Genomic DNA, 12336 nt, shown 5'->3' on the forward strand with positions numbered 1-12336 from the left:
CCTAGGTTATAGTGGGTTGCTAGCCGTACCTGCAGCACTTTGCCCTGGGGGCTCTCGTCAAATAGCAGGTTTTGCTGGTAGGTCGGGTCCAGAGTTTTCTTCACCACTTTGGTCTTCTTCTTGGACAGACATGCTCCATTTTCAAGAACATACACCTTCACATACGTTGCTGCCAATGCAACACAAAACAAGTTTAAATAAGAATACATATCTACGTATACCTACAGTGAGAAAACATGCATATGCCCACCATATGCCCTGTAACTCCACCTGGCCAGTTAGAGACTGTGACTCATCTGTTGATGCAGACTGCTAGACATCCTCTAGCCCTTCATCAGTGTTCAGTTACTGAGCACAGAACCACTCCTGTCTAGATGTTTGGGGGCACTAAACTCACACTCAACGTGACATGTAAAAAAACCCAGCAGCACCTCTGTACCTGATACACTCGTACCAGCACCACATACACTAATGTGGACACTACCATGTTAGTGTTATCACTGTGCTGAGAATGAATTACCACCCACAATATTAAGTCAACAGCAGTCTTGTGGTCAAAAACTGACCAGTGATGAAAAGGGTAGAGGAGGGGGGGGGGGGCTTATAAACTGTGCAGCAACAGACAGTCACAGTGCACCAATATAGTGACATATAAGGCAAGCGTTTCTAATAAAGTGGCCAAAGAATAGATGCACATGGTAAGGTTTCTAATAAAGTGGCCAGCAAGTGGGAGTACAAAGTAGGGGTTTATAACAAATTGGGATTCTAATGAAGTGGCCAGTGAGTGACAGTACAAGTCAGGGGTTTCTATTAAATTGGCTAGTGAGTGGAAGCACACAGTAAAGGTTTTAGATAAAGTATGTGACTTAAAACATGCATACTTCACCTGGAATGTTCTTCGAGCCTGGTTTAGGGGTTAAGCCCCTGGCCTGAGTGATCTCCACTTCGATCTGACCACCTCTGTCCACTACTCCAATGTGGACATCTCCTACAAAGGCAGAGATAAAGAGTTACAGTTCTAAGGATAAACAGCAGGTGGCGGCACAGGACAGCAAGCCAGCGTAGCCTAGAAGCCAGAAGACCAGCGAGTGATGTTTCTTTATTGTTGTGCCAAAATACCTGCTGTATTAGTTTGAATGCAGAACAGACATAATTAAAGGTGTAGATCAAAGAAGTGGAACAACCTGGCATGAATCATTAAGGGGGGTAAAAAAAACGAACCTGACAGTGAGTTCATATGAGTTTACTTACTGTGCGCAATTTGATGTCGCATTAGCCTATTTTAATAATATATTCATGCAGGCATGCAGAGAGATTCACCCACAGCTTGGATGTATGTTAACCCCGTATGGGGATGCCACATTTGATAACTGGGATAGCCTTTTGATATTTGATAAAAAGATCTGGCTGCTGAGACATAAATAATCCATCATTAGAGAGATGAGTAATGTGAGGTAACGGTAAAGGCCATTTTTCTTATATCTGGAGATATAAGATATAATCAGTTATACATGTGTTCAAATTCATTTACTGAAGTCCAAATACATTTCATAAACAAGTCGGTTCAGTATTTATTTATTCAGGGAGGTCTTCAGAATTAAACTGAAGGCAAAGAAACCCATGCAGTTTCTACTGCTGTACCCTGACAAAGGGGGGGTAAGAATATATTGAAGTATTGCGATACTATGTTTTGTAGTACTGTATCGATTCTCAAACACAGTATTGATTTTTAAATAATTGTTTATATGCAAAGATTGGTGGCAGACAGTGGTTCGTTTAGTGTTGTGTTTAAACCCTTCCAGCTAGATAGATAGATCAGATCCCACTGTTTTTATATAATGACAGCAATCGCAATACATCACACTATTCTGAATCTTAACCACTCTATTGAGGTATGTATCGTATTGCCAGATTCTTGCCAAAACAAAGCTTGCCTAACCCTAAGACTTACCCAGTGGAGGTGTGGCTAATGTCTGACGTCCCACTATCTGGGCAGGGCCAAGTCCGTCCAGGAAGTCACTGAACTGGCTCTCTGGGCCCAGGCGAGTGGTGGGGAAGATAAACCTGTTGGACGTAATATGGAAGCTTTATTATTAACTCTGAGCCCAAAGCTTGTTTGCTTTCCAGAAGCTGCAAAACAGCTATTCAAAGAGATAAAACACCAAGAGTTAAATTTCACAAGCCTCTCATTACATATTATAGAATTGCCCCACAAGAGAGAGAGTCAGACAGTCATCAAATATGAGCAAAAGTGTCTGAGGTGTCAGTCCTGTCAGATGGGTGTACACTTTAATAGGGTCGTGACCGTTAACGGATAACATTGATTATGATAAACTATATACTCACTGTTTAACTCTACAGTGCTCATTCTATAGTGCTCAGCATTAGTGGTGTAAGAACATGTCGATAGATGGGTTTCTGTGCAAGGTCGTCACAGAGATGCATGTGCAACCAGGTGGCAGAAAGCAGCACTTTTCAGGCTAAAGAGCAACAATGTTTAATATTCAGAGGGTTTCATATCCCTTTGCCAAAAATTGTAGAAGAAAAAAAAATGAAAAAATTTAAAAATTAATAAACAGAACCAGCTTTGAAATTGTATTTTATTATTGACTTAACATGAACTCACTAACAGTGTCAAATAGGGCTGCAACAACAAATAGATAATAATCGTGTTTGTGCTTTATAAAAACATGTAACAATGGTGGTAATTAATGATTAAGCTTCAAGTTTTAAGTATGATTAAGGAAACTACATTCAAACTAAAGGCAATTCATCCTGTCTCACTGCTCTCTCCAATACAGTGCAGTGCAATGCACTTATTTTTCTTTATTATTTAATTTAATTTATTTTTATTTTTAATGTATGAACAAATTTGGTTTAATTAATGTATTTAATTTCATTAAATAAGTCAATATATTATTATTGAATTATTGTACGCACCTATTTGCTATATTATTAAATTTTGCTATATTATTGTAGTTCTATTTTTAAATAAAGACATGGAAATATATTTTTAATCCTTTTAATCAATTAATCGAAAACATAATCAACAGATTAATCAATTATTAAAATAATTGTTAGGTGCAGCCCTAGTGTAAAATCTACACTGATTACAGCAGTCTATTGCCCAGCTATGCGTGCATCCAGTCATGTTTATCAACAGGAAAGCCAAAGAAATCTGTTTCTGTAAGTGTTTTGTGCTCAGAAAATATTGGATGTGTATTCAGATTAAATTAGAAGTGGCCGTGGTCTAAACCAGCTGCCCTGTGATCAGGGCCTATATGTCCAAATGTTTGTGGACACCCCTTCTAATGAATTAATTCAGCTACACCAAGTTGTACCCATTGAGCTGTGGAGCAGTATAACTGTGTTCTTTGGAATGCCTGTGCTCCATCCAGTACTTTTGGGATGTCATCCACAGCAGGAAGGTTATGGGGTTGTATAGCTTTCATTGTTTAAATAATCATTAAAAGACAAAAGTACTTCAGTCATCCCCTCAGCCAAGCTGGTCTAACTTGATATCATCTGTTACTGCAATGGCAGCTTGCTGTGCTCTGGCAATTTATTTAACTTCTTTATTTATTTAAGGTTTTATTTAACAGAATGACAGTGGGAAGACTAGTTTTAGCTCCAATGAGAACCTATCATTGTAACTCTGCTATCATGGAATGACAAGGACAGAGGGTTTAATATGATATTGCTATTGAATATTACTACATGATTATGAACCTAAGCTGTCGGTTTATTCACTTTAACTTCAGCTATACCTGAAGGTCCAGAAGGTCTCCTTGAAACTGCCCTGGATCTTAGCTCAGGATCCTACACAGTCAGTCTTCATATAATACAATGGACATTTAAAAACCTATGGCCCGCTGGTGGGCCAAAAGTGTTATTACAAACTTCTATTACCACAGAATAGCCCCACCAGTTTGTACAGAAGTCCATGTAGTTACAGAGTAATACACCTTGGTGTCTAACACAGTTTGCATCCTCCAAATTGCTCAGAACGGGGCCTGCATTTCTAGATTGCATGCAAAGGGTCCTTTACTTTGGAACAGTCTTCTGTGCCGTGGCGGCTAAAAAATACAGCCTACCTCAGGTGCAGCCTAGGCTTTGGAACACAGTCGTTTCTCAAGAAAATTAGGAAGATACTGTAGAATGGGGCCCAATGTTAGCAATGTTAACTGTGTTAGGCCTAATTAGCCCCCACCTCCCCATTTTAAAAATGACTATGACACCAGGTGGGTGAGGACCACTACAGTCACCACAGACAGACCTAACTGCCTAATAGTTAAATTAGCCGATTATCCACAACAGACGTAATCATTAGTCGCAGCCCTATTGTTCACTCACGTCCCATCCGAGCTGTTACTGTTGGTGCTGCCGTCTGTCGACTCCTTGCTGCCCTGTCGTGTGACGCGGTTCCTCATCTCCACAGCGATGCCCGTCTCTGTGCTCCTCCTGATGGTGCTGCGGAGCTTCTTTGTTGCGCCATCTGCAGGGATGTTTAAAAACAGCAACATGGTCTAATGAAGCACAGCAAGAAACATGAGCTTTTACACGCGGTTAATGAACTCTTTGGCCAAGCTCTTGTCTCAAGGCTTCAGTGCATACAGAGCTGAGCAGCACTTTGCTGCTGGTGCCTGAGACCCCCAGTTAAGAGCCTGTAACCAACCTGTAGTCAATGAGTAAAAGGGCTTATTCAATAACGTACATACATAAATACATAAAGTTAAAAATATCGATTTATTTCTCGTTAAAGTTGCGGTGGACCTGCAAAGTTAAAGGCAGCTATGGTGACATGTGGACCAATCACAGTTACTGCAAGGTCTCAGGATACATGAGGACAACTATGGCTCACGGACAACTATGGACAACTACACAACTATGGCTCACGGACAACTCACTACGGACAAAAACGTAAATATTTCTTTTTAACTCACACATACCCTCATATACAGATAAATATGTACATATGTATACATATATATATATATATATATATATATATATATATATATATATACAGACATGAACTATTCCATCTGTATATTTTCTTGCTTCTTTTATTTCTATATTTCTATATTTATAAATATATCTATATATTTTATTTTTTTATTTAAATTTAACTTAAATGTAACTTTTATTTTATTTATTTTAATATTTTTTTTTGCACTTTTGCACTTTATTTCATTAAGTTAAGGTTTAGTTTAAGTTTAAATTTAGATCTTTATTGTATAGCTTTGATGTGGGCAGACTGTCTAAAAAGCATTTCACTGCAAGTTATACTGTGTATGACTATGTATGTGACAAATAAAATTTGAATTTGAATTTGAAATTGATGTAATTACAACCAATCACAGTCAAGGGGAGGTTTCAAAACAAATGACACAGTCAGAGGAGGTCTTAGAACAAACAAAGTGGTGATTAAGACCAATCATAGTCAGGGGTAAGTCAACGCTGTCAGGATAGGTCTTGGAATAAACAACAGTGTGAATCTGGACCAACCAGAGCCTAGAGTAGTCTCAGAACTAACAATATGCTGATTAAGGCTGTTCTTAAATCAGGACTGTTTCAGCGTTTCAAGTCATCTTAGACTACTGAATCATGGCTCCTTCATACCCCTCTATACGGATCCCATGAAGGAGTCAGTACAGATCAGTACAGTTTGATTGTGGTTGCTTTTGAGGTTTGATTAACAGACTGAACAGTCACAGTCAGGGAAAGGGCTCAGAACAAACAAGGCAGTGATTAGGCCCAATCAGAGTCAGCTAGATGTCTTAGAATAAAAAGGTGTGGTCATTAGGACCAATCAGAGTCAGGGGGAGGTCTTGGAACAAACAAGGAAGAAATTAGAACCAATCAGAAAATAAGAAATGTGGTCATTAGGACCAATCACAGTGAGGAAGGAGGTCTTAAAATACAAATTATGGCGATTAGGACCAATCACAGGTAGGGGCCGGTCTCAGAACAAACAAGGCAATGATTAGGACCAATCACAGGTTTAGGGGGAGGTCCCAAAACCAACAAGGAAGTGATTAGGCGCAATCACAGTGAGGTGGAAATCTTAGCATAAAAAAAAAATCATTAGGAACAGTAACTGGTAGGTCTCAGAACAAAAAGGCAGTGGTTAGGACTAATCCGAGTCAGAGAGGAAGTCTTACAGTCAAGATTGTGGTGATTAGGACCAATCACAGTCAGGGGGAGGTCTCAGAACAAAGAGTATAGTCAGGGGGGAGGAACAAATGATGCCATGATTTTGACCAATTACACTATACAAACCCATGTCTTGCATGTTTAGCTTCAAAACATGGCCTCACGGTTATAAAGGAACAAGCTCAGCCATTATTAAAAAATGCTCACACAGTGCAAAGGGCAAAACTCAAGAAACGAGTTACAAGGTTTTGGCAAGGCAGCAATGTTATGCTTCGGCCAGCAGCGTCCCAGCTCACTTCCTGCTCTGTATGTGATATAGGGATGGGCTGTTGGTTGATGAAAGGAGCGTAAGGCAGCGAGGCAGATAGAGGGAGGGAGATTGGAGATTGGAGATTGAGGCTGTGCTGACGCCAAGAGAAGAAGAAGATGGAAAGCTCAGGCTCATCACTCTGGGGGCTTTGATGGCATCAGCTGAAAGCTGACATCTTGAAGGTGATGTAGGGTGTGTGTGTGTGTGTGTGTGTGTCTGTGTGTGCATGTGCTATAGCAGAGCGAGACGGTTTCATAATCTCCTTCTGGATCAGAGCAGGATAATGCCCTGATCTGGCAGCCTAACGCTGGGGGCTTACACTTCCATACAGGAGAGGAGTACACTACTGTTGGATCAGTCTACTGACCACACAACAAACTGGTTCACCCCACCTCAACACACCCCAGCATAGCATAGGGCTCCAATACAACCTACGCCACACAGTTTGAGGCGAGTGTGTGATGATTTAGGCAAGCAATTAACACCACGCTAATTGGTGGAGTATACACTTCCTTTACTTGTTGGCTAAACTGACACTAAGCATTGCTTTGAGGATTTGATTGCATAAACAACAAAAGCATTAGTGAGGTCAGGATGTTGAATGATCACCACTCCACCTAATACCAAACTCCCCAACTCGTCCTTAAAAGTACTGAAAGAAGCACCACCATTCCTGAGAACACAGTTCCACTGCTCCACAGCTCAATGCTGGGGGGCTCAATACCCCTCTGGCCCATGCCTGGCTTTAGGCACGGTGCCAATAGGATCAAAATTATCTACTCCCGAGAGGTTCCTGTCTTATTGGCAACACTGTGTCAGCAATTGGTGGAACTTAAAGTAGCTAAATGCATTGATTAGGAGGGGTGTCCACAAACATTTGGATATGTAGTGTATGTAAACTGTCAGATTGACTGAGGGATAATTCGTTAGTATAGGATAATGCGTTAGTGTCACCTTAATGTAACCTGAATTTATTACAGTTTGAATAAACATCCACTTTTCTAGAAACCCCTACCTTGTGCTTTAACTCACTGGCCACTTTATTAGAAACACTTACCCTGTGCTTCCACTCACTGGCCATTTTATTAGAAACACGTACCTTGTGGTTTACTCACTGGCCTTTTAATTAGAAACCCCTACCCTATGCTTCCACTCATTGGTCACTGGTCACTTTTGGTCACTGGTCACTTTATTAGAAACCTCTACCCTATGCTTCCACTCATTGGTCACTGGTCACTTTATTAGAAACCTCTACCCTATGCTTCCACTCATTGGTCACGGGTCACTTTATTTGAAACCTCTACCCTATGCTTCCACTCATTGGTCACGGGTCACTTTATTTGAAACCTCTACCCTATGCTTCCACTCATTGGTCACGGGTCACTTTATTAGAAACCCTTACCCTATGCTTCCACTCATTGGTCACGGGTCACTTTATTAGAAACCCTTACCCTATGCTTCCACTCATTGGTCACGGGTCACTTTATTAGAAGCCCTTACCCTATGCTTCCACTCATTGGTCACGGGTCACTTTATTAGAAGCCCTTACCCTATGCTTCCACTCATTGGTGTTCAAGTTCTTGTGCCTCCACTCATTGTCCACTTCATTAGAAACATCTACCTTCAATGGAGATGTTTCCAATAAACTGGCCAGGGAGTGTACCTTGTAAAGTTTCACAGGGAGTGCTAAATATGTATCCCAGTGAAGCCCAATATAGGACACATCAACAGCACAGCAGCACTGAGAAGTAACAGGAACATACCAGAGAAGAAGAGTGTGCTGATACAGACTGCCTCCACAAAGACCACAACAATGAGCCTCGGTCCTACAGGGGCGTTTTTTAAAAGCATCACAGAGCCTACAAATCTCCCCCTGCTATGAAACAAAGATGATGGTCTAATAACTAAACCATAAAACAAATCAGACAGCTATAATAAAATGTACGTGTATAAAAGGCGCACTGGAGCTGAGCCACCGTGTAAAACAATGCTGTTTCCCTTCGCGAGCAGCAGATCAAGGCCCAGTCAATACAATCAGCTTGTAAGAATGTGTTCAGTTTGACTGCTGGAGACATTCCTGCTTTGTGCCAAGGAGCTGTGGATCCAGTGACGATTCACACACCGGCTCTTAAATATACCAGCTGCACACCTGAATGCTGCTAATAATACAGCTACTAGACACGAGCGGTGAGCAGACAGTGAGCGGCGAGTGTGCAGAGATGAGGAGATGAAAGGCCGCACTGAAGCCACGCTGTGATTCATACGAGCATCAGATCTGTCTGGTCCACTAGAGGCTTTGTAGGTGTTCAGGTGGGCTTTAACGAACACTGAATTAAATAGCTCCTAAATTTTACACCTGAGCATCTTATCTTTCTCCATATCATTAGTCCTTCATAATTAGCACTAATTATTATACGCATTTTGTGTTTTTCAAAATGGTCTAAATCTACTTTTCACTGTTTTTTTTTGCGTAACGCTAAATCCCATGGGCTGGATGTTTGTCTGGTTGTCTATTTTACTGCCTTTAAAGGAATAGTTTGGCAAAAAATAATCATGATAACATAATACATCACTTTTCTTTGATGTAGTCAGTCAGTCAAGGCATGCTTGGCATCTAATGTTTGTATCATTGGTTTGGAATGGGAGATGCTAGGCTAATGTTGCTAACATACACTGGACTCAGTTTGTCACCAATTTAATGTCTGTAAGCACACGCCCAAAATCACACCTAGACCCGCTCAAAGTTTTTTTTTTTTTTTTTGTTTAGTCGAAAGAAAACAATGCAGTTTAGTCTATAAACACATAAATAAATGTCTCCACGTGAACAATGGGATATTCTGAGTAATTCCAATTTTAGCTTGTGTATTTTCTGGGGTTTTTTTATATTTCATTTTATTTATTTGTTTTATATTTTGAATTTTAGGTTGTGTATTTAATTTGGTTATGTAATTAAGGAGACAAGATTGGTGACAGTCTAGGTGCAGTGTGTGTTAGCAATGTTAGCCTAGCCTATCTTGACTATCTTACTTGAGTCTAAAGTAACTAGTAAGTAGTAACTAAGTAGTCTAAAGGCACTGAATGCCTCTCTTCTCATCTTCTAAAAGCAAACCAAGTTATGCTTAAAACGTAATTGCAACAAATGCGCCAAATTATTTCTTATAAGATTCAGCTGATTGAACACAGCCAGGCTTAAATAAAGGCTGTCCTGCTGAATGTAAAATGTAAACTGAATGGTCTAGATAAAGTATGCTGATTTCTCTGCATTAAGCAGTTCTAGAGATGACAGGAAATGTTACATGTTGCAGTTACTGTTGTTAAAGATCATGCACTCATCCACTGTCCCTCAGACTATACCTGTCTCATAAATGTACAGATCAAAGAATTTCCACAGATCCCTCCTGTCTTTGTATATTCTGTATTTTGCGTATATTTTGTTTATTTTTGTATTTATTTAATATATTTTCATATAACTTTATTTTAGTATGTTTATTATGTATATAGTTTTGTCCTCCTGTAGATCATCACCCTGAGCCTCACCACAAGCATTTCAATGCATAAATGTCCTGACATGTTGTGCAAATGACAAATAAACCTGAAACTTGAAACTTGCAGCAAGTTTTATTTAGTCTACTTTTAAATACCAATTACTTTTTGCATAAGTGACTGGCATGTTGGATAACTGAATTCATCATGTTCAGAATGTGTCTGATTTATGTCTGACAAGAGTCTATTTGATTAACATTACAATTTAAAATAAATTTGTTTGAAGATCTAAAAGCATTTACTGTGACAACATGCAATAATAGGGGGAATCAGGAAGTGGCCAATGCTTTTTCACAATACTGCAATACACTATCTTGTCAGCTGCCTTACTGATCAAGCAAACGTATGAATATAAATATACTTCACAGTTCAGTGGCCCTTTCCACTACAGCGTGACTTGCTTCCTAAATGTGTGCCCAGAGAAACGAACACAAATTAACGCATCCAACAATAAAGGCAGCAAAGCAGAAAGCTCCAGTTCCACATGACGATACATTTTACTGAGACCAACATGGATATGCAGCCCACCCACAGATTATATATATATAATTTTTTTTTATCCAAGCTTTAAATAACCAGACAGCCATTAGGACCAAATTCTCATTCACAGTTTTAGTCAGGTACAGCAAGCGGTGTAAAAGAGCACTGAGTGATTTAACTGTAGCAGTATGAAAAGTCAGGGGGTGATTATAATAATATTGAATAAAAATAATAATAAATTCTGTGTATGTACTTTGTAATAATCAACAGTAAAGCTTGGTGTATTGTTCATATTGCCTTTTCATTGTCCACTATTGAATAAATACTGAGGTCCTCCCAATATATTTATTTTAATTCAGTGAATTTACGAGTAATTGTAAACAGTAGCAAAGAAATCAAGCAGATTTTACATGTAATTGAATTATGAGGTGGCAGATTTACAGCCACCGGGTTTTAGCGTTTCTGTGCTGGAAGGAGGCAACATTATCCCACCATGCAGTCTGTGCTTCAGTCATGGCAGTTTATCACACTGATAAAACACCTTTACTCATCTCTGTCTCTCTCTCTCTCTCTCTCTCTCTCTGTCTCACTTGTGTTTATTTCCCTCCTTCTCTATCTCTCCCGCTCTCTCTCACTCCCTCACTCCTGCCTCACTGTAAATACCAGAGCAGCGGGTGAGCGTCCTGTGGGACTGTTTGATGAAATATTAAAGGGCAAGGCTCAGAGAGAGAGAGAGAAGAGAGAGAAAGAGAGAGAGAGGGGCTAACAGTTAGCTGCACATGACTCTCCCTCAGGTGGTCTGTGACCTGTCACACTGCAAGAGCACCAGCAAGCAGCGCATATGCTCACATACACACCCATATACACATTTGAGGTGTAAAGCTGTATTGATGCGTAATGATGAATTCATCAGGAGGTGATTCAACCATCTCATGTTTACATAGACATAGTACACAAGAGCTTCTGTGAGAATTTCAGGGGGACAGCTGAAATACAGTCATTTTCACTGTAAAGACCTTAGTAAACATTAAACCTTTGAAGAAGAACAGACACAGGGAGGTTGGGTCAATGATAAGACAGGAAAAGTGATGTGTTTAGTGTTTAATTTGAGCATATGGTAATAGATTTACATTGAAATGAAAGACTATCTTAATCTGATCACAGTCTGGCTAAAGACCAAGTTTGATTGTACACAGCCCAACATTAGAATACAGATGAATACACCCAAAAAACTGTGCTTCAGTTCCATTCACAGTTTTCCTGGTCAAACACACCTGCTTCGTCTCACTCATCTATTAATTGCCAGCTTTAGCAGGTGTGTTTGAATAGGGAAAGCACCAAACCATGCTGGACACCAGCCCTCCAGGACTGGCATTGAAACACCTGAAGCTTTAATGCCTATTCTGGGTCCAAACACATATTTACTGTAAGATACATAATCAATAATAACCACTTCCATAAGTGTGAATTGCTTTCTAAATGTGAGCCCACAGAGACAATCACAGTGCATCCAACAATAAAGACGGCATTGGGCTTCTTTTATACAGTGACCGAAACACATCATCACATTGCAGAAAGCACCAATACCACATGCTGATGAATTTGAGACCCTGTTTTATGATGGCTCTGTGAAGGTTATGGGGTCTAAAACATGTCTTTAAAATCCCATCATGGTGGAAGGATACGTGCAGTGTGTCGTATGGCAAAATAGTCCTCAACGAAAGCTTATTTTTTCCAAATATCCCACTATTTAACCATCATCCACATAAACATGCAGTATTAAACTCAGAAAGCACAGTTTAGATTCACTGGTCATTTTGGATAGGAATTAAAATGCCTATATTTGT

General features: G+C 39.8%; 1 protein-coding gene across 1 annotated transcript in view; it reads right to left on the minus strand.

The window, feature by feature from the left end:
* rims3 (regulating synaptic membrane exocytosis 3) overlaps nucleotides 1-12336 on the minus strand; it is an 89714-nt gene that overhangs the window by 11900 nt on the left and 65478 nt on the right. Inside the window, exons 3-6 of the mRNA XM_072675826.1 lie at nucleotides 4354-4495; nucleotides 1952-2064; nucleotides 887-988; nucleotides 30-169 (exon numbers count right to left, since the gene is read on the minus strand). Coding sequence (XP_072531927.1) covers nucleotides 30-169; nucleotides 887-988; nucleotides 1952-2064; nucleotides 4354-4495 — 497 coding nt within the window. The remainder of the gene's footprint in view (nucleotides 1-29; nucleotides 170-886; nucleotides 989-1951; nucleotides 2065-4353; nucleotides 4496-12336) is intronic.

This window comes from Salminus brasiliensis, chromosome 3 (assembly GCF_030463535.1).
Source record: "Salminus brasiliensis chromosome 3, fSalBra1.hap2, whole genome shotgun sequence".
Classification (NCBI taxonomy): domain Eukaryota; kingdom Metazoa; phylum Chordata; class Actinopteri; order Characiformes; family Bryconidae; genus Salminus; species Salminus brasiliensis.